Source organism: Rhinichthys klamathensis, unplaced genomic scaffold (genome assembly GCF_029890125.1).
Source record: "Rhinichthys klamathensis goyatoka isolate OS25496 unplaced genomic scaffold, OSU_Roscu_1.1 h1tg000055l_1, whole genome shotgun sequence".
NCBI classification, from domain to species: Eukaryota; Metazoa; Chordata; class Actinopteri; order Cypriniformes; family Leuciscidae; genus Rhinichthys; species Rhinichthys klamathensis.
In genome coordinates this window covers 621,674-639,638 of record NW_026606600.1, presented here as the reverse complement: position 1 = coordinate 639,638, position 17,965 = coordinate 621,674, and the positions used below count along the sequence as shown (strand labels likewise).

The window sequence follows — 17,965 nt, the reverse complement described above, 5'->3', positions numbered from 1 at the left end:
TAGTATGTCAGACCATATCAGACCAGATCGTACATTGAGGTCATAGTTTAACAAATCCAGAAAAATATGTTTTATTCTGTTTTAATATAACATTTAAAACAAGACAAGATTAAAGCACATTGACATCAGTTACATTTTTCTTTATTATTCCATAGATTGCTACCATATAGTAGCACAATAGAACTTCACATTCTTATATTTAACAAATATGAATTTACCTTGATATTTGAACAGCAGCAAAAGAAACACTTGCTATTATCAAGACTTAAAAACATGTCCCCAAAAAATGTTTTATTACTGACAATTAAATCCTCTTCAAAATACTGATGTGATTCATGTGCTGAGTGTGAAGATAGCCCTTAGATGATTTCCTGTGACAGTCTAATAGTAAGTGTGAGTGTTATGATTTTTGAGGAGATGTTAAAGGATCTTTATTACCCACACCTTCCTCCTCATAAGCGATTGCAATGCCTCTCCGTCCCTCCACAGCTTTCAACACTGGCGTCTGCCCCAGTTTGGGCTCCAGTCCCTGCCAACTACGGCCAGCCAAAAATGATGCTGCAAAACAAAAAGATCCTCATTATATTCTGCATTTGCATGAATCAAACGTTTTATTAAAAAGGTGGCAGAATTACTACCGCAACTACAGTTCATTATGGCCTCAGACTCTTTACCTGCAGTGTTAGTATTGGCCACAGTGAGAGTCTGATTCCTGGGCACAAGTGAAGAAGAGACTGTGCCATTTATTATCTCAGATGAGGTGGTGGAACAGGCTCGCAGAGCTCCTGTGATAAGAGAGACATCTGTGCTCTCTTCCTCAATGACAGACTCGTTTGGTTCAGGGAAAACCACATGACTGCTTCCATCTATAATAAAGGTTTCTCATTAGATGCTCAGAACGATACTACATATGGACACATATACTGACATCATTTAAAGCCAATAAGCAACACAATATCAATATCAATATCACAATGCTTTTCTAGTGCTCTATAGTATGATTTGTTATAATGATGCAATGTCATACCAGGCAGTAAATCTCTGAAGTCTGTGATATATTCTCCAGTCCACTCTCTTTGCTTATTGCAAGCCAACTCCATCTCAAAGGGAGTCACCACAGGTCTGTAGAATTCACTTGAATCCAGCAGTGAGTTCTCTGGACAGGCAACCAGCACGTAAACATCAACTTCCAAGAAGTTAGCGAGCTTGGGAACATTGATCTTTCCCATAGCAAACATATAGCTCTTCTTGCCTGCTTTGTGAATAATGTCTTTCAGCTGCTCTATGATGGTCAGATAATTAGCGACGCCCAGGGTGCCCACCAAAATGCCCACCACACTGGCATCTTTAGCCCGCTCAATGGCATAATAGCGTTTCATCAGTGCCTTGTTGATTTTAACCGATTCCACTTGTCCTGTACACGTTTCTGGATTAAATGAGCTGAAGGCACAATGGTTCCAGGTCATCATGAAGTTTGTCAGAGTCAGGCCTTCCTGGCCAATGTAAAACATACTGTAATCATCAACACTCTGCCCCTTTTTTACACTAAACTGTCTGCCAAATTTAAAAATGACTCTATCATCCTGTGAATTCAAGTGATCACTGTTCACACAGCTGTCCTGTATCAGTTCAGCACCGCAGGAATAATCTGTTTTTAGAAGAGATACCGCAACATTGGGGTAGATATCACACAAAAGCGTCCTGAGATCACCTGAGGACAGACGATATAAATTAACACACAACATTCACAATGGTATTAAATCAGAGGTGTCCTGCAGGGCCACAAACCTACAGAGTTTAGCTCCAATCCAAATGAATCACACCTGAAGCAGCTCTATTTGATGGGACAGCCATTGGTGTATTGGTGTCTGAAACCATAATTATTTAATCTCATAATGCACTGAAATAACGAGTGTACAACTGAAACTTTTTTGTCAGTCAAACCCATTAAATGTAAAATATTCACTTGAAGTTGCTTGTTTTTATTCACTCTTTTAAGAGTACTATATTTGTGGACTGATAGGGAATAGTGAATCGGGGACAATTTCGGATACAGCCCGAGAAACTTCAAGGCAGGTGTGTTGGGGAACGTTGGAGCTCAACTCTGCACAACACTCGCCCCCAGCAGTAGGATTGGACACCCATGTGCATAGATTGAACAGTAACAATTACCTATAGCATGTGAATAGGTGACATCATACAGTATGATCACATGACTTTGGCGGTCAGGGTAAAGCTCTTTAAAGGCTGCAACACACTGCTGGACATCTATAGGTCTTTTCCCAAACACATGCAGAAGAGGTAGTCGTCTGCATGGGCTGAGGCAAGATGGCCCATAATGCACTATACAGTCTGCTCTTACATGTTCTGCTGCTACCTCATCCACACAACAGCTGAAAAGGAAATAAACAGGTCTGGAAGTCAGAATTAGCCACACAATATTTTTTGGTAATAATTTCGAATTTTTACAATTTATGTTTCATCAGAATGGTAGGAAACTTGGTACTTTTTATGGCACTTGCTATATAAATACACAAAAATATGGACATGATTAGAAAAGTCTTAAAGGGTTAGTTCGCCCATTTAAGACATGAAGTTGTATGCAATCCTTACCAGCACTATAGTGCATACACCCTGACCCACTCTGTGGTCACCTCCCTGGTCAGAGTTCTGGCCGCTGGAAGTTTTTCAATAAAGTACTCCCGGTTATTTTCCGGGGCCACAAAACTGTGCGTTTTTACGTGAAAAAATGATTTGCGTTTCAAAGCTTGATTAATTTACCACACAAAAAACACGCCGGTCAAAATTCATACCTCAGTTTTAATCGGCACTATTTTCTATCCATTTCTATCAATCCGCGCTGCTGTCGACGTCAACAGTGAGCACGTTCCGATCAGCTGTTCCATAGTGTTTACACAATCGATTGACAACGACGTAAAAAGTATTAAATTAACAATGGTGCGAACTTGTAAATTCCCAGGCTGTGACCACAAGGATGTGCCGGGATCAAAGTTCAGATTCCATCGTTTTCCTGTTTCGAATATAACTATGAGACAGCTTTGGCTGGTTGCCATCGGCTACTCTGCGGGAGCTAAAATATCCAGAATAAAGGATTTTCGTGTGTGTAGTGCTCACTTCAGCGAAGACGATTACAACCAAGGAGGAAAAGGAAAATTAAAGAGTTTTGCTGTACCAGTACCACGGGTAAGCTCTATTTACTAACTTTATGATCCCATGTCTAAACTGTACGGTAAACAAGCTGATGTTTAGACTCAATTATAAAACATGTGAAAAGATGTCTATATAAAAACAGTATAGCCTATAGGGATATTGGTACAATTTGCTGAGAAAACTATTTGATTGAACACACACACAATTGAGGTTTGGTGTTGCAATCAATAACATTGTCGTTGTGCTAAAATTACTTTCATCATCTGATCCGTCTGACATTGTGCTAAAATTGGTTTCATCATCAGAAGTTTCGCAGTCAGACATGTTGTCAGCGAGTCGCGCTATCAACAGCTGATCGGAACGTGCTCACTGTTGACGTTGACAGCAGCGCGGATTGATAGAAATGGATAGAAAATAGTGCCGATTAAAACTGAGGTATGAATTTTGACCGGCGTGTTTTTTGTGTGGTAAATTAATCAAGCTTTGAAACGCAAATCACTTTTTCACGTAAAAACGCACAGTTTTGTGACCCCGGAAAATAACCGGGAGTACTTTATTGAAAAACTTCCAGCGGCCAGAACTCTGACCAGGGAGGTGACCACAGAGTGGGTCAGTGTGTATGCACTATAGTGCTGGTAAGGATTGCATACAACTTCATGTCTTAAATGGGCGAACTAACCCTTTAAAAATATAAAATATGTAGGGCTATATAGGCATTTAGTGGTAACATTGTGGTATTACATATGATTTTCTTGTAATGTAAATGAAACAACAGGGTTCTTACCTGCCATAAGATGTATCTCCTAAAATGTATGTCTTGGCTTTGGTTTCATTCTCTATTTCTGCAGAGACCCGGACGGCATCAGGGAGTAGTTCATCTGGAAACTGTAAGGCCACCTGTGATAAAAACAGGACATATTTATATCTTTAATAGATCAGCTGGACAAATGGTTTCAGTAAACATGACAGATGATTTCTAAAGATGTTGTCTTGCCTTTGTGAATTGATTACTAGTAACAAAATGACATGTCTCAGCTATTTGATACAGCTGCATCAAATTTCCAGCATGGCTGCTTGTGATGGTGGACACATTGACAGTGCGCTGAAGAACTGCCTCACTGTTGCTACTGAAAGCATCTGTCATCTTCTCTCGGGAGATAGTGATGTACTTTGGGTCTGAAACGAATGAGAGTTATAATTAAGCACTAAGCAGCATCACATTCTTCGTACTGCTGGAAAGAACAAACACAGCAAAGTAATTGCCCTTCCCCACAACAGCACACAATCTAAAATTTAACTTTCATCCAACCAGTAGCTTGGGGTTGTCATTAAAGGTCCAGTATAAAGAGGTTTAAAGGGATAGTTCACCCAAAAATGAAACTTCTGTCATTAATTACTCATCCTCTTGTCGTTCCAAACCCGTAAGACTTTTTGTTCATCGTCGGAACACAAATGAAGATCTTTTTGATGAAATCTGAGAGCTTTCTGTCCCTCCATAGACAGCTACGCGAGTACCACTTTGACACTTCAAAAAGTTCATAAAGAGATTGTAAAACTAGTCCATATGAATGGAGTGCCATCCATCCATCTTCTTCCGCTTATCCGGGGCCGGGTCGCGGGGGCAGCAGTCTAAGCAGAGATGCCCAGACTTCCCTCTCCCTGGACACTTCCTCCAGCTCTTCCGGGGGGACACCGAGGCGTTCCCAGGCCAGCCGGGAGACATAGTCTCTCCAGCGTGTCCTAGGTCTTCCCCGGGGTCTCCTCCCAGTGGGACGTGCCCGGAACACCTCCCCGGGAAGGCGTCCAGGAGGCATCCGAAACAGATGCCCGAGCCACCTCAGCTAAACCCCTCTCGATGTGGAGGAGCAACGGCTCTACTCTGAGCTCCTCCCGAGTGACCGAGCTTCTCACCCTATCTCTAAGGGATCGCCCAGCCACCCTGCGGAGAAAGCTAATTTCGGCCGCCTGTATCCGGGATCTTGTCCTTTTGGTCATGACCCAAAGCTCATGACCATAGGACTATGGTCATGAATGGAGTGGTTTATTCCAAATTTTCTGAAGAAACATGATTACTTTATATGATGAACAGATTTAATTTAGGCTATTATTCACATATAAAAATTGATCAATGATCATAAACAGAAGCTCAACCGAACCTGCTTGATGCACGAGAACAAACCTCATTGGTTCTTGTGGAAGCTCAAACGTGCTTCATAACACGAACAAACCACATTGGTTTTCACACGTCAAGCGAACATGCTTGAGCTTCTGTTTACCACTACTGATGTGCAAGTTAAGGAATGTATATGCGAAAGAATAAAAGCCTAAATTAAATCTGTTCATCATAAAAAAGCGACTAGTCTCTTCAGAAAATGTTGACTAAACAGCTCACATTTTCTGAAGAGACTAGTCGCTTTTTTATGATGAACAGATTTAATTTAGGCTTTTATTCTTTCGCATATACATTCCTTAACTTGCACATCAGTAGTGGTAAACAGAAGCTCAAGCATGTTCGCTTGACGTGTGAAAACCAATGTGGTTTGTTCGTGTTATGAAGCACGTTTGAGCTTCCACAAGAACCAATGAGGTTTGTTCTCGTGCATCAAGCAGGTTCGGTTGAGCTTCTGTTTATGATCATTGATCAATTTTTATATGTGAATAATAGCCTAAATTAAATCTGTTCATCATAAAAAAGCGACTACCCAGGTAGCAAACAGACGTTGGGCCAACGTCAATATCGGTTGGTTACGTTGGCCCAACCTATACGACCGAAATACAACGTTGGGCCAACATTGGCATGGTCAGCTGCGATGGCCCAACCTATACGCCCGAAATACAACGTTGGGCCAACATTGGCATGGTCAGCTGCAATGGCCCACACTTCCCTCAAATAGAAGCATGCAGCATTTCATGTTTTACCATTCTTCCCAGTAAACATGGGGAAAAGAGTGTCTGGCTCCTTTTTATGACGTTGTTTCCAACCATAGGCCTACCATAAATGCATTTAATTAAATTATACTACTATTTTTCACAGACATCTTTTTACTTTAAGCTAGGGGTAAAAGCAATTTACACTTACCAGGAGTAGGCTAGGCTTTAGCAAAAATAACTATTGACTAATGTCAAAAGTTTTTTTTTTTGTTTTTTTTTTTTATTGTGACTGCGTTTGTTATATTATATGTGGGCATAGGCCATTAAATGTAATGCGATTGCACCTATGAACGGATCATAGATCTCCAAAATTAGTTTTGAATTCGTAATTTAATATTTATGAGATTTTTATTTAAGTAATGTTCTAATTCTAGATGTTTATATTTGTAAATGCTGCATGCTTTTTACCTATGCTTTTAACGTGGTTTAATCAATGAATGGCCGTGCGCGTGAACTTTCGAGTCGCTTTCAAACACTACTGGAGCGGCGCAGAGTGCCATGGAAACGGCGCGGGACCACTGCGACTGACAAGCAGCAAAACTATCTCTTCTCGCTGTTGTTTTCACTGCTTTCAGGTGAGATTAGTCTCTAAAATCACACGAATAATACACACAACTGTTCTTGACACTTCTCTTACTTGTAATTGACACGCTTCTGTTGAATATTTACTTTATAGACATGGTTTAGTGTCTTCGGAAAAAGTCCGTTAGCATCTCAACCGTTTTCAGAAGAGGTAACGTTAGCAGCTAACGTTAAATTAAGCTAACTTAACTTTTTAACTCGGTTGAGCGTTTGTTTATGAAAGTTTGGGATTTTAATCACCTCTTATGTGTAGATGAGAGTTTTTGTAAAGATTTTACTTGGAAGTGAGCTAATTTATTTAACATAAACGTGTGTACTTTTAATCGGTGACGTCACTTACATGGAGCTGCGCAATAGTAAACAAATATTGATAAAAAAAATGTTCTGTGATTTCAGCAGCAACAAAATAACCCCTCTAAAACAGGGAAAGCTCCACGAGCTCAACATTTCTGAAGACAGCTGCTGCCAGAGATGTAGAAAACACAGGTGAACCGAGGAAGCTCATTACATAACTTCATATCCATTTTGTCACAATATTTTTCACCTAGCCTATATCACGCATCTGTCATTTTCTTTTCTTTTTTTAATTTCTCAAATTTACATTTTTAATTTATTTTAAGAAGGTTTTGACATCCACAGGTAAGTGACACTGTATGAGCAATATTAAATGATTAGCAAACCTAAAAACACATTTATCCTAATTTATCCTGTTATCCTAATTAAAAAAAATATTTTCTTTATATTCTTTCTCTTTTCTGCATTTCCCCTCTGCTGTAATTTCTTTCCTTTTAATAAACCTGGCATTGTATAATAATATTGTTGGCTCTGTGACAAATGGTTCCTAGATCCTTCAATGTTGATGCCCTGCACCGTAGCAGATGAGTTGTTGTCCTGGGGCCGTATTCACAAAGAATTTTGTCTTACCACTAGGAGTACTCCTAAATCGCACTCAAATATTTTAGCTAGGAGTTTTCTCTTAAAAGTTATTCACAACGCCTTTCAGACCTACTCTTAGTAAGGAAAAATGACAACTCCTAAACTAAGAGTGAGTCTTCGTTGCTATAGATGACGTCACTTCTCATGCACGAGCTTCCTCGCAATGATCATGGTGATTGGTTGTTAGATGACAGGGCCATCATGCGGAGCATAACACAGACGCAACAAATCATGGAATTACGACATCTAAATATGTCTGTGTCCTACACAAAATAATAATAGTAATGACATCGAAATGCATATATAATGACATGTTTGTGCAGGCCCCAGTGAAGTGTAATTCTAAAAAGGCAGAGAGAGAGAGAAAAGTCGTGAATTCAATTAAATCAAGGTAATACCCTAATGAAAACCGCCACTTGCCTAATAATGAAAAAACGACACTTGCCAACTGAGGACTGAGGACATTGACTGAATGTCCTCAGTCAAATACCTTAGTACACTTGCTTGGTTAATTGACATCCTATTAGCCTAAATAGAAAAATAAACTTAAAGCAAGGAAATGTTGCTCCTATTGAAGTAATGTAATAGTTGATTTACGGTGGATTATGAACTTGCCAAAACTTAAAAGAAAGCCCAACTGGACGCAGGATCAGTTACTGCTGCTGGCCCAGTTGGTGGCTTGGTGCTCAAAAAAAGTAATAATGATACAAGTGAAATTCGGCACTGGGATATCAAGCAAAACTAAGCGTGAGAATGGGAGAGGATTTGTTCGCAGATCGATGCAGAATTTCCCGCTTGTGTCGCGGACCCCGGACGACTGCGAGAGGCGCTGGTGTGCGCTACAATCCTTTGTGAATAGGTCTTAGTGAGTTAGGAGTCCTCTCGACTTCTTTTAAGCTGTCCCAGACTTAGGTGCTACTTTTAGGGCTAAAATGCTTCGTGAATTACTCTTAGTGAAAAAAATTAGGAGTCCTAAAGTTAGGAGTGACACGCCCATTATTTTTAGGAGTTGCTCCTAAATTCGCCAGTTAGGAGCTACTTTTAGCCTTAAAATTCTTTGTGAATACGGCCCCGGATCATCATCTCTAAGACGCTATGAACCATTTGACTAGTAAATAAAACTTCAAACATACACTAATGTCAAACATACACTAATTGTGTTGGTACAAATTTTAATGTTTTTAAAGAAGTTTCTTATGTTCACCAAGACAGCATTAAAAACAATAATATTGTGAAATAATATAATAATATTGCTAGCAAAAGTTGTCATAGGTGATATGTTTTAAAAAACATTCAAAACTTAGACATAAACTTTGAAATAGCAAAAGAGGAAACAACCCCTTACAGTTTCACATAATGTGTCATTGAATGAAATACAATGCAAGTCAATGAAATAATGCCAATTAATCCACTAATCATACAGAACTCTACAAAATACACCTCAGTCAGATATGATCTTTCTGCTTACCCTTTCTCTGTTTAATTTTCTTTAATTTCATGCTGACAGATGCAGCCAAAAAACAAGGAGCAAAAGTGGTGGAAGCCGAGGAAAAAATAAAAACCTGGCTGAAGTATAGTGGAGACCGAAATGGAGGAAGAAAAAAAAGAGCAACAGAAAAAGGTACACAAGGCCTTTTTAAGGCTGATCAAATATGTTATTAATTATTATATATATTAATATATAAGTTGTAAGTAATTTACATTTTGATAATTACTATATTTTTTCTTTAACACAGAAAAGCAGATGCCTCCCCCTCAAGCAGATTCCAGCAGCTGTGAAAGTGAATGTAAGTGTCTTCCAATGATTGTTTTTTCTTCCTCTGTCTAACCCCACCACTAAACAGAGGTGTATTTCATCTTTACTAGGCGTACACTGCATTAAGATGTATAATTAATTTGCTACCCCAACATGATGAAAATCTCTTGCAGGTGGGAAATACATACTACTGTTCCCCCATAAAACTATACACTCAACTACTAACACCATATTTTTTCAGTTACACAATATATACCTTAGGTCTAAAAAAACACACACAAAAAAAAAACACACAACATACACTAAATCACTAAATTAATGGTTAAAATCCATAATGCACCAGAAAAGAAAAATATGGTATTTTAATGGGCATTTTGAGGTAAGTTCTAAGAGTCAAATGTGTAATTTTCAACGTTTGATATGTTGACTATGTCCTTTTCGCAAATGATCACATTCTGCTTTTCTGTTTGCTGTTTGTATATTTTACACAACACCCCAACTTTTTTTTCTGTTTTGGGTTGTGTAATTAAAATAGAACGACACATCTTAAATGTTCTAAAAAGTTGTTTGTATGTTTGTTGTTTTTTACAGGAGTGTATGCTGCTACTTCTCCTCCTCCGCTCCGTCTTCATCATCAGAGCCACACACAATCTCTAATTCGCTTCAAATCTGCAGAATACGGAAGAGAATCTGCACATTTTCTCAGTTTTCAGCAGGTTTTTTTTTTTTTTGCTCTTCTTCCGCATTTTCTTTGCCGCCTTTTTTGTGACTTTTTGGTTCCTTGTTGATTTCTTTGACTTTATGTTTTACTTTTTTTGCCGCTGCCTTTGGGTAGTTTTTTTTTCTACTTTTTTGTCGATCGACTCATCGTAGCAAATCCAGAATGAAAATCTGCAGAATGTATCTGTATAAAATGTCTATATAATGAACTGTGGAGATGTTTTAACCAATAAATAGGTTCATTTTTTATAAACAATTCAGTTTGTCTGTTGTGCCGTCTCTTAATGCAATTCAACACTGAATAGGCCATGCATGGCACAATCTTAAAATTTTAGTTTAAGGTAGGTAAAGCCTATTTATTTATTTATTTACTATTTATGAAGTTGGCAGATGGTTAAAATAGGCTATATTTTTAAATTTGTTTGAAGGTCTGCTGGTTGTCCAATAACATGGTTGGCCCAACGTTGGCCCAATGTTGTTTTAGTTGTTTTTAAGTTGGCAGAAGGTTGGTAAGGTATTTTTAGGTTGGCAGAAGGTCTGCTGGCCGTCCAATGACATGGTTGGCCCAACGTTGGCCCAATGTTGTTTTAGTGGCTTTTAGGTTGGCAGAAGGTCTGCTGGCCGTCCAATGACATGGTTGGCCCAACGTTGGCCCAACGGACAAAATTACGTTGGGCCAACGTCAGCACCCAACGTTGGCCCAACACAACAACAGACGTTGGGCCAACGTTGGGCCATCGTCTGTTTGCTACCTGGGTAGTCCCTTCAGAAAATGTTGACTAAACAGCTCAATTCATATGGATTAGTTTTACAATCTTGAACATTTTTAAGCGTCAAAGTGTCAGTTGTGTTCCATCAAAAAGATCATCATTTGTGTTCAGAAGATGAACGGATTTGGAACGACATGAGGTGGGTGAGTAACGTTATATGACATAATTTTAATTTTTGGGTGAACTGTGTGGACCTGACATTCATAAATTAATATTGACATTTATTAAAATAAACAACTGATATGTCTCGCTCGCTTAGATTAACAGAATCATTCTAACTCTACTAACGTTACAGTCTACGTTGCACATGACATTGGAACCAGCTAGGAGTTGCCACAGAAACTGCTTGAAGCGGCTAAGTTGACCGCTGGATAAATGAATTTGATAACTGAATTTACGGCAACAAAAATTACATAATAAACCACAGCAAAACGTAACCTACCAAAACAGAGATGCAAATAACATGTCAATTCCCACGTGAGGTTGAGAGGAACACGGCACTCTTTTCTTCATCGTTCAGCGTCTGCGACTCGACTCGAGTTCTTCATCATACTGCCTTCTAGTGTGCTGGAGAGGCGGTCGGTGACGGTGACTACTTTCGACTTCACAAAACAGGTACACAAAGAGAATTCAAAAAGACGACTTTTATTATTCAGAATTCATCATATTCACTTTGACTTTCGTTGAATCAGAATCATATTATCATGAATGCAATTTTTGGACATCTCGTGTGCGTTTCCTCACCTTTTAGTCGATCTATGTATTGCAAACTCAAGTTTTTATTATTCTGGCAACAATCCCAACCATCCAAAAATATGACAAATGTCATGTACTTTAATCATCATCACACAACTGCCAAAATTACCCAAGGCACATTATATGACATCATCAAGCTGTTTGTCACACACAGCTGTGCTGATGATATTCAGTGTGAGGTGCTTAAATATGCAGTGTATTTAAACGGCATCATTTCATCACACTTAAAATTACAACACAACATAAATGAATACAAAGTTAATAGCTGTTTGTTCTAAAAACGGCTACAAATTTGTAAATTGTGAAGGTGAATGTGTATTTAGTTGCTTGAATCATTGAAGTATAATGTACTTCACACCTTCTTCTTTTTAGTTTGGACCTTTTTCAGACTGTGATGAGTTTTTTCCACAGTTATCAATATCTCAAATCTAGTAAAGTTTTTCATATCAAAAAAATGTAATACACATTCATAACGCTTTATATTGTTATATTACCTTGTCAGAAAAAAAATACCACTGTGAGGGTGTTTCTAACACAACGGCTGAGGGAATGATGGCAAATTTGACATCTTTCTTCTAATCAATCTCTTTATTTTTCCCTCTTTTGGAAAGTCGTGGAAACTCTATTACAGATTTTTCTTTTGCTATTGGAGCAATTAAAAAATTATATTTGCAGTCATCTCCCCTTCACCGCTATAGAAGTTTACCCAACTATGACAACTTCTGTTTCTTGGGCTTCATTCAAGCTGTTGATATTGGTGTAAATAAGCTTGGACTTCATGATCCTAATGCAAGATGTTGCACTGTTGATGTAGATATGTAAATATGATTTATTTTCCTAATAGAACTTGATATCTTAATAAAGCAAGAACGGACATTTGCTCCTAGAGGATGACTGTGAATATCACAGGTCTTCTTATGACCAAAGGCTGATGAGAGAGTTTTGTTTTTAGGAAGAACAATGTCTCCTGGTCTTCACATCCATATCCGATAGAATCCAAGAACTACTGTGAGACATGTGAATACTGAACCTAGAAGAATTACAAAAATAAATCATGAATGGAAATAAACACTGAAACAGTCTCTTACTGACCAGTTATTTGAATAACTAATCTTGAAAAATTTCTCTTGACCTCTTTATCGGTATGATTAATGTAACATGGACATTCTGCAGCTGTGTGTACGGCAGGTCCTTGAGACGGAACTTAATGAACACACTATCTTTGCAGAGACCAGTGGTGGACAAAGTAATCAAGTACTTGAGTAAAAGTACAGATATTCTAATAAGACATTACTTCAGTAAAAGTACTCCTTTTTTAATTTTACTTGATTAATACTTGATTTTTAATGTACTGATCAATGAATTATGTTTAGGATTAGTTCAGACATCTGCAAATAAACAAAAGTTTTATACACTAGCAAGTAGTAATCAAAAGTAGTCATACACTATCTAAATATTAAATCTCAATATACTAATATATCAATTTAATTTCCTGATAATTCAAGTGTACAAACAAGAAAAATAACAAAATATTCCATTGTATTTAAAAAATTAGGAAAAACAATGTGTGTAAACAAAAAAAAGTATGAACATACAATATACAGACACCAGTCCACCACTGGCCGAGTCTTTTTATTTATTATTATTATTTTTATTATTTATTTATTTTATTTTACTTGCAGCCTCATTTTGGGCCTTCATAAAATAAATAAGCTCAACAATAAGTTTCAGCCTCATTCCAAACTTGAACTTGAGGACTGCAAACACCCTGTATGCATAGTCCGACAGATGTACAACTTTTTCAAATTGCAAATGTGTGATCTTGACACTTTTACCTGCAAGATATTTGATAGTATCTAGTTTATGTGCCTCTAGCATAGTCTTCAGGCCAGCCACTTCTGTGTCGATTTTCATGTTGGTCTCTGTCACATGCCGATCCTGCTCAGAATGCTAAGAAAGAAACTCCAGTTTTATAAAAAGTTTCATACAAAAAATCAAGAAGATATTATTGTCCTAAATACTGGTACTTCTCACCATTTCCATCAATTCATTCCTGGTCCCAATAAGTTTTCTGTCAAAGTCTACCGTCTGGACCAAGAGCAAACATCTCAGTTAAAGCGTAACTTCCAGCTCAAAACGTCACAACTCTAATACACATCTTTGGTTTCCAGAGACGGTGAAGCTTCCAAAGCTGTTTTTCTAGCGAGTCTTTGATCTTACTGTACTTGTACTTACCATCTCCTTTACACGGCTTTTCTCTATGTTCAAATCCAAAATGGTATCTGCACGCCTTTTGCTTATCACATCCTGCAGCACAAAAACAAAATGTAAAACTATAATAACTAGAGTAGTACCCAGTAAATTTGTATGGTCAGGGGCTGTGTATTTAAGGTCTGAATAGCAAAGTAAAACCTTTTTTTATGATCAAAAAGTTGTTTTTTAACTTACAGTGATTTGTAACTTTAGCTGTGATAGCTCAACCTTGATTTTCTGTAAAGGAAATAAGATACGTAATACTTCTTTATTAGGTGATGTACCAATTGAGGGATTCAAGGCAAACCAAATAATGACCTTATTCAAAAAAAGGCATCACTTTTTATTTCACAGCTACTATGTTACATTATTTATTTGAATATACCAAGCCAAGAGATTCAGACGGCATAAGGAAATATTTATATTTATTTATATACACTAACGTTCAAAAGTTTAGGTTCAGTAAGATTTTTTTAAAAGAAATTAATACTTTTAATCAGCAAGGACACAATAAATTTATCAAAAGACATTTATAATGTTCCAAATGATTTCTATTTGAAATAAATCCTGTTCTTTGGAAATTTCTATTTATCACAGAATCCCGATTTTTTTTTTAACAAGATTTACACAAAAATATTAAAAAGCACAAACGTCTTCAACATTGATAGTAAGAAATGTTTCTTGAGCACCAAATCAGCATAGTTGAATGATTTCTGAAGGATCATGTGACACTGAAGACTGGAGTAATGATGCTGAAAATTCAGCTTTGCCATCAAAGGAATAAATTACATTTGAAAATATATTCAAATAGAAACATTGATTGTAATAATATTTCACATTACTGTTTTTACTGTATTTTTTTAATCGAATAAATGCAGACTTGGTGAGCATAAGAGACTTCTTTAAAAAAAAACTTTTAAAAAAATCTTACTGACCCCAAACTTACAAATAATGTAAGTATACAAATCGAGTGGGTGATGATGATAATAATAGATAACACAGCACAAATGATGAGAGGTCTCACCTCATTGTCTGCCAATAATGCTGAGAATTCACTCTTCTCAAGAATGATCATGTCCTTTTTCACAGTGGTGATATGAGACATGACTTTCTGTAACATGATTTCCTGTAAAAACAAAAATAGTCAAGAAGAATAACTGACCTGTTCGACCTGGACTCTGCTATGAGGGAAGTTGTATAGACAACAGGCAGCCAACACAAGTTTTTTTTTATTATTTTTTTTATGTGTACATTAAAGGTGCAATGTGTAATATTTCTGAGGATCTATTGACAGAAATGCAATATAAGATCCATAACTATGTGTTCAGTGGTGTATAAAGACCTTACTCAATGAACCGTTATGTTTTTATTACCTTAGAATGAGACATTTATATCTACATAACCGCGGGCACCCCCTTCTATGAAGGTCGACATATTGTGACGTCATGTTTCTACCGTAGCCGACAGCGAACAAACAGCGCTACAGTGCGCGTTTCGTCACTACCTTGAAAGAGAAGCAGCAGAAAGCTAGAAGCTAGCCATAGACACCGTGAGTAGTGACTTTTCCCTTGTCAGTGGTGTAAAATATGTAGTTGGATTGTTTCATGTAACTTAGTTCTTCTCCCTCGCTGTGTTATGGCTTTGACAATCAGCTGATTAGTACGATTGACCGTAAAACAGTAACGTTAAAGGAGTTACCAACCCGTCGATCGTGGTCGACAAGTCGATCTTGGAAAGATTTTAAGTCGATCGCGAAGAGTTTTCAAAACCAGTGAAAGAAAAACAATATTTTTATTCATTATTATTTATTAATTTGTGTGTAGTAAATGGTGTCTAGGGGATGCGGAGGCGCACGCGCTGTTACAATTACGTAATTTTTCCCGCGCGCACCTTTGCGCTCATGCGGGCGCGTCGAGTATAAACAAGGCTTTACGCTTTAACCAGCTCAGCCACAGCCCTACAGCATAACAGCTCATATTAGCCAGCTAAACTTTTACTACCCTGTTAGAAAAAATATGTAGTTGGATAGTTTCATGTGGTTCTTCTCCCTCGCTGTATTATGGGTTTGCTATGTGGGGAGAAATGTCCTGGTTACGTTCGTGAGACAATCAGCTGATTACTATTATTATATTATATATTAAGACCCTTGATCCTCACCTGACTATGGCTTTGTAAACTTTATCCATGATGTGGTTTATAATGGACTGTGGTACAGAAACTTGGCTGACTCTGGCTATTCTCTGCTGTCTCAGACGACGATATGTTTGTTCCGTTTTAGCAACCGTAGCTTCTTCGAAAGGGAGGGGTGAGTAGTGGGCTGAGCCCTTAGTGCAACTCGCAACCGAACCGATAGATGCCACTAAAATCTACACACTGCACCTTTAAAAACATCATGTCATTATCAACTTTGGTAATTGTTTGCCAACTTTTGCCATGAATCAATCACTTAACAGTCACTTAAACCTTATCAAAAGTTGAATACATGACAATAAAATGTATACAAAGACAATAAAAATCTCACCTGCTGTGTCTTGGTGGCCATGTCACCGTACGTAACGTCCATGTTTGAATTTGTGGTATTCACCATCATATTGACAATGACCTCCGCCTGCTGGGTCATGAAACCTGAAAGGACACAGATCATTTTGATGAATCACTGACCTAGACTTTGTCAGAACATTTTAGAAACAAAAGCTATCTTACCACTTTCCTCAAGCAGTCGGACCATTGCATGAGTGTCAAAGAATAGCTTCCTATTGACAGACTTAGATATGTCTGATTTTTTCAGGTCATACTGTAGAGTTTTAACAGAGGTGCTCAATTCTGAAACAAAGACAATGGGGGACGATTAGCTTGTATAATATGTAAATCATAGAAAACTGGTCATTATCAACAGCAGTAAACGTTCTGCAAACTTAGACGTGTGGTGTGTATCACTTACAGTACAAACATCGAGAGTACATACGCACCTCTGACCAACATGCATGAACCTCTCAACAGCAGAACAGACTCCGTGCCAGACCTGCTAAATCCACTTCTGATCGCAGAGATCAGATGTCTGCTGTGTGGAGACCACATTCTGCCTGAAAATAAGCACTTTGTAGCCTATTTTTTTTTGTATTAAATCCGTGGAAAACTTTAAAATGTTGTGGGATGGCGGCGGTGCGGGACCTGATTTGACCGCATGATCTTGCTTTTCTCCTGTAACCTATTCTTCTTCTAAAATCAATACTTTGAACAAAACTTTAATTCCTGAAATAATTCAGAATAATTACATAACCGGGCCAGTAAGACACTGTTTTTTCCCGCACTGCAATAAGAAATATAAAGGTTTCCAAACGTTTCTCCTTTCTGTTTGACAGATCCGTCAACCTCTGTCAAGCTTCCTGTAACTGCGCGTAAACAATGACGTTTCACGTACACATGCTGGTTCTAAAAGCGTAAGCACGTCGTAACGTTTTACAAATGGTAAGCGAGGAGAGGTGCTTAGCAACCAGAAAATGTTTACTCAGGGGGTAAATATATAAATATTGTATGACCTGTTTTATTCTCTATTAATTACTTGCAATTATTGCTGTACCTTTACCAAAATGGGACATCTCTACAGTTTAACCCCCTGATTTATTGCGATTTTACAAGCAATATAAACATGGAAAATGCGAGAGAGAAACTGTTGAGACTGACTCTGAATATCAATCAGACTGAGTCTGATATTGTCTGACAGATCTGACAACACATATACTGGAACTAACATTCAAAAATCTAATTTATTAATATTTTTATTTTGACAAAATTAATATTCGTGAGATACTTGAAATTGAGGACATTACAATGCATGAAGGAAAACAGAAGGATTTTCAACAGTGTCGTAAAATGTCAAATGTCTTTGAAAAAGTGACTTTCAGTTTGAGGTAATTACAATATTTCAGTCCTTTTCTGTAAAAGTTACCTTTACTTTATATTGATTAACCCCTACTTGTTTGTAACTAATGACTGAGTATTAATACCAGTCATATGCTGACTAACATTTTAAAACAAAAAATGTGGCTGGTGTAGCAGCTAACAGGTTTCTAAACATTTGATTCGAACT

At 37.6% G+C, this 17,965-nt stretch overlaps 2 protein-coding genes and 1 long non-coding RNA gene across 3 annotated transcripts; 1 reads left to right on the top strand and 2 right to left on the bottom strand.

Moving 5' to 3' along the window:
- Nucleotides 1-52: 52 nt before the first annotated feature.
- dph2 (diphthamide biosynthesis 2) lies at nucleotides 53-11,447 on the bottom strand. Its single transcript, XM_056248422.1, has 7 exons — nucleotides 11,309-11,447; nucleotides 4,166-4,347; nucleotides 3,956-4,068; nucleotides 2,173-2,393; nucleotides 1,028-1,711; nucleotides 675-866; nucleotides 53-558 (listed from the first exon to the last, which is right to left on the bottom strand). The coding sequence occupies exons 2-7, from the start codon at nucleotides 4,313-4,315 to the stop codon at nucleotides 401-403; spliced, it is 1,518 nt and encodes a 505-aa protein (XP_056104397.1). The 5' UTR covers nucleotides 4,316-4,347; nucleotides 11,309-11,447; the 3' UTR covers nucleotides 53-400.
- On the top strand, nucleotides 9,108-10,023 carry LOC130083395 (uncharacterized). Its single transcript, XR_008806828.1, has 3 exons — nucleotides 9,108-9,241; nucleotides 9,357-9,407; nucleotides 9,971-10,023. It is a non-coding gene; the product is annotated as an uncharacterized LOC130083395 (long non-coding RNA).
- A 1,115-nt stretch (nucleotides 11,448-12,562) lies between the features above and the next one.
- mcur1 (mitochondrial calcium uniporter regulator 1) lies at nucleotides 12,563-17,286 on the bottom strand. The gene is made up of 9 exons (XM_056248421.1): nucleotides 16,845-17,286; nucleotides 16,579-16,698; nucleotides 16,397-16,500; nucleotides 14,900-15,001; nucleotides 14,071-14,112; nucleotides 13,858-13,929; nucleotides 13,657-13,710; nucleotides 13,458-13,572; nucleotides 12,563-12,652 (listed from the first exon to the last, which is right to left on the bottom strand). Exons 1-9 carry the CDS (start codon nucleotides 16,951-16,953, stop codon nucleotides 12,597-12,599), a joined length of 774 nt encoding a protein of 257 aa, XP_056104396.1. The 5' UTR covers nucleotides 16,954-17,286; the 3' UTR covers nucleotides 12,563-12,596.
- Between the last annotated feature and the right edge of the window lie 679 nt (nucleotides 17,287-17,965).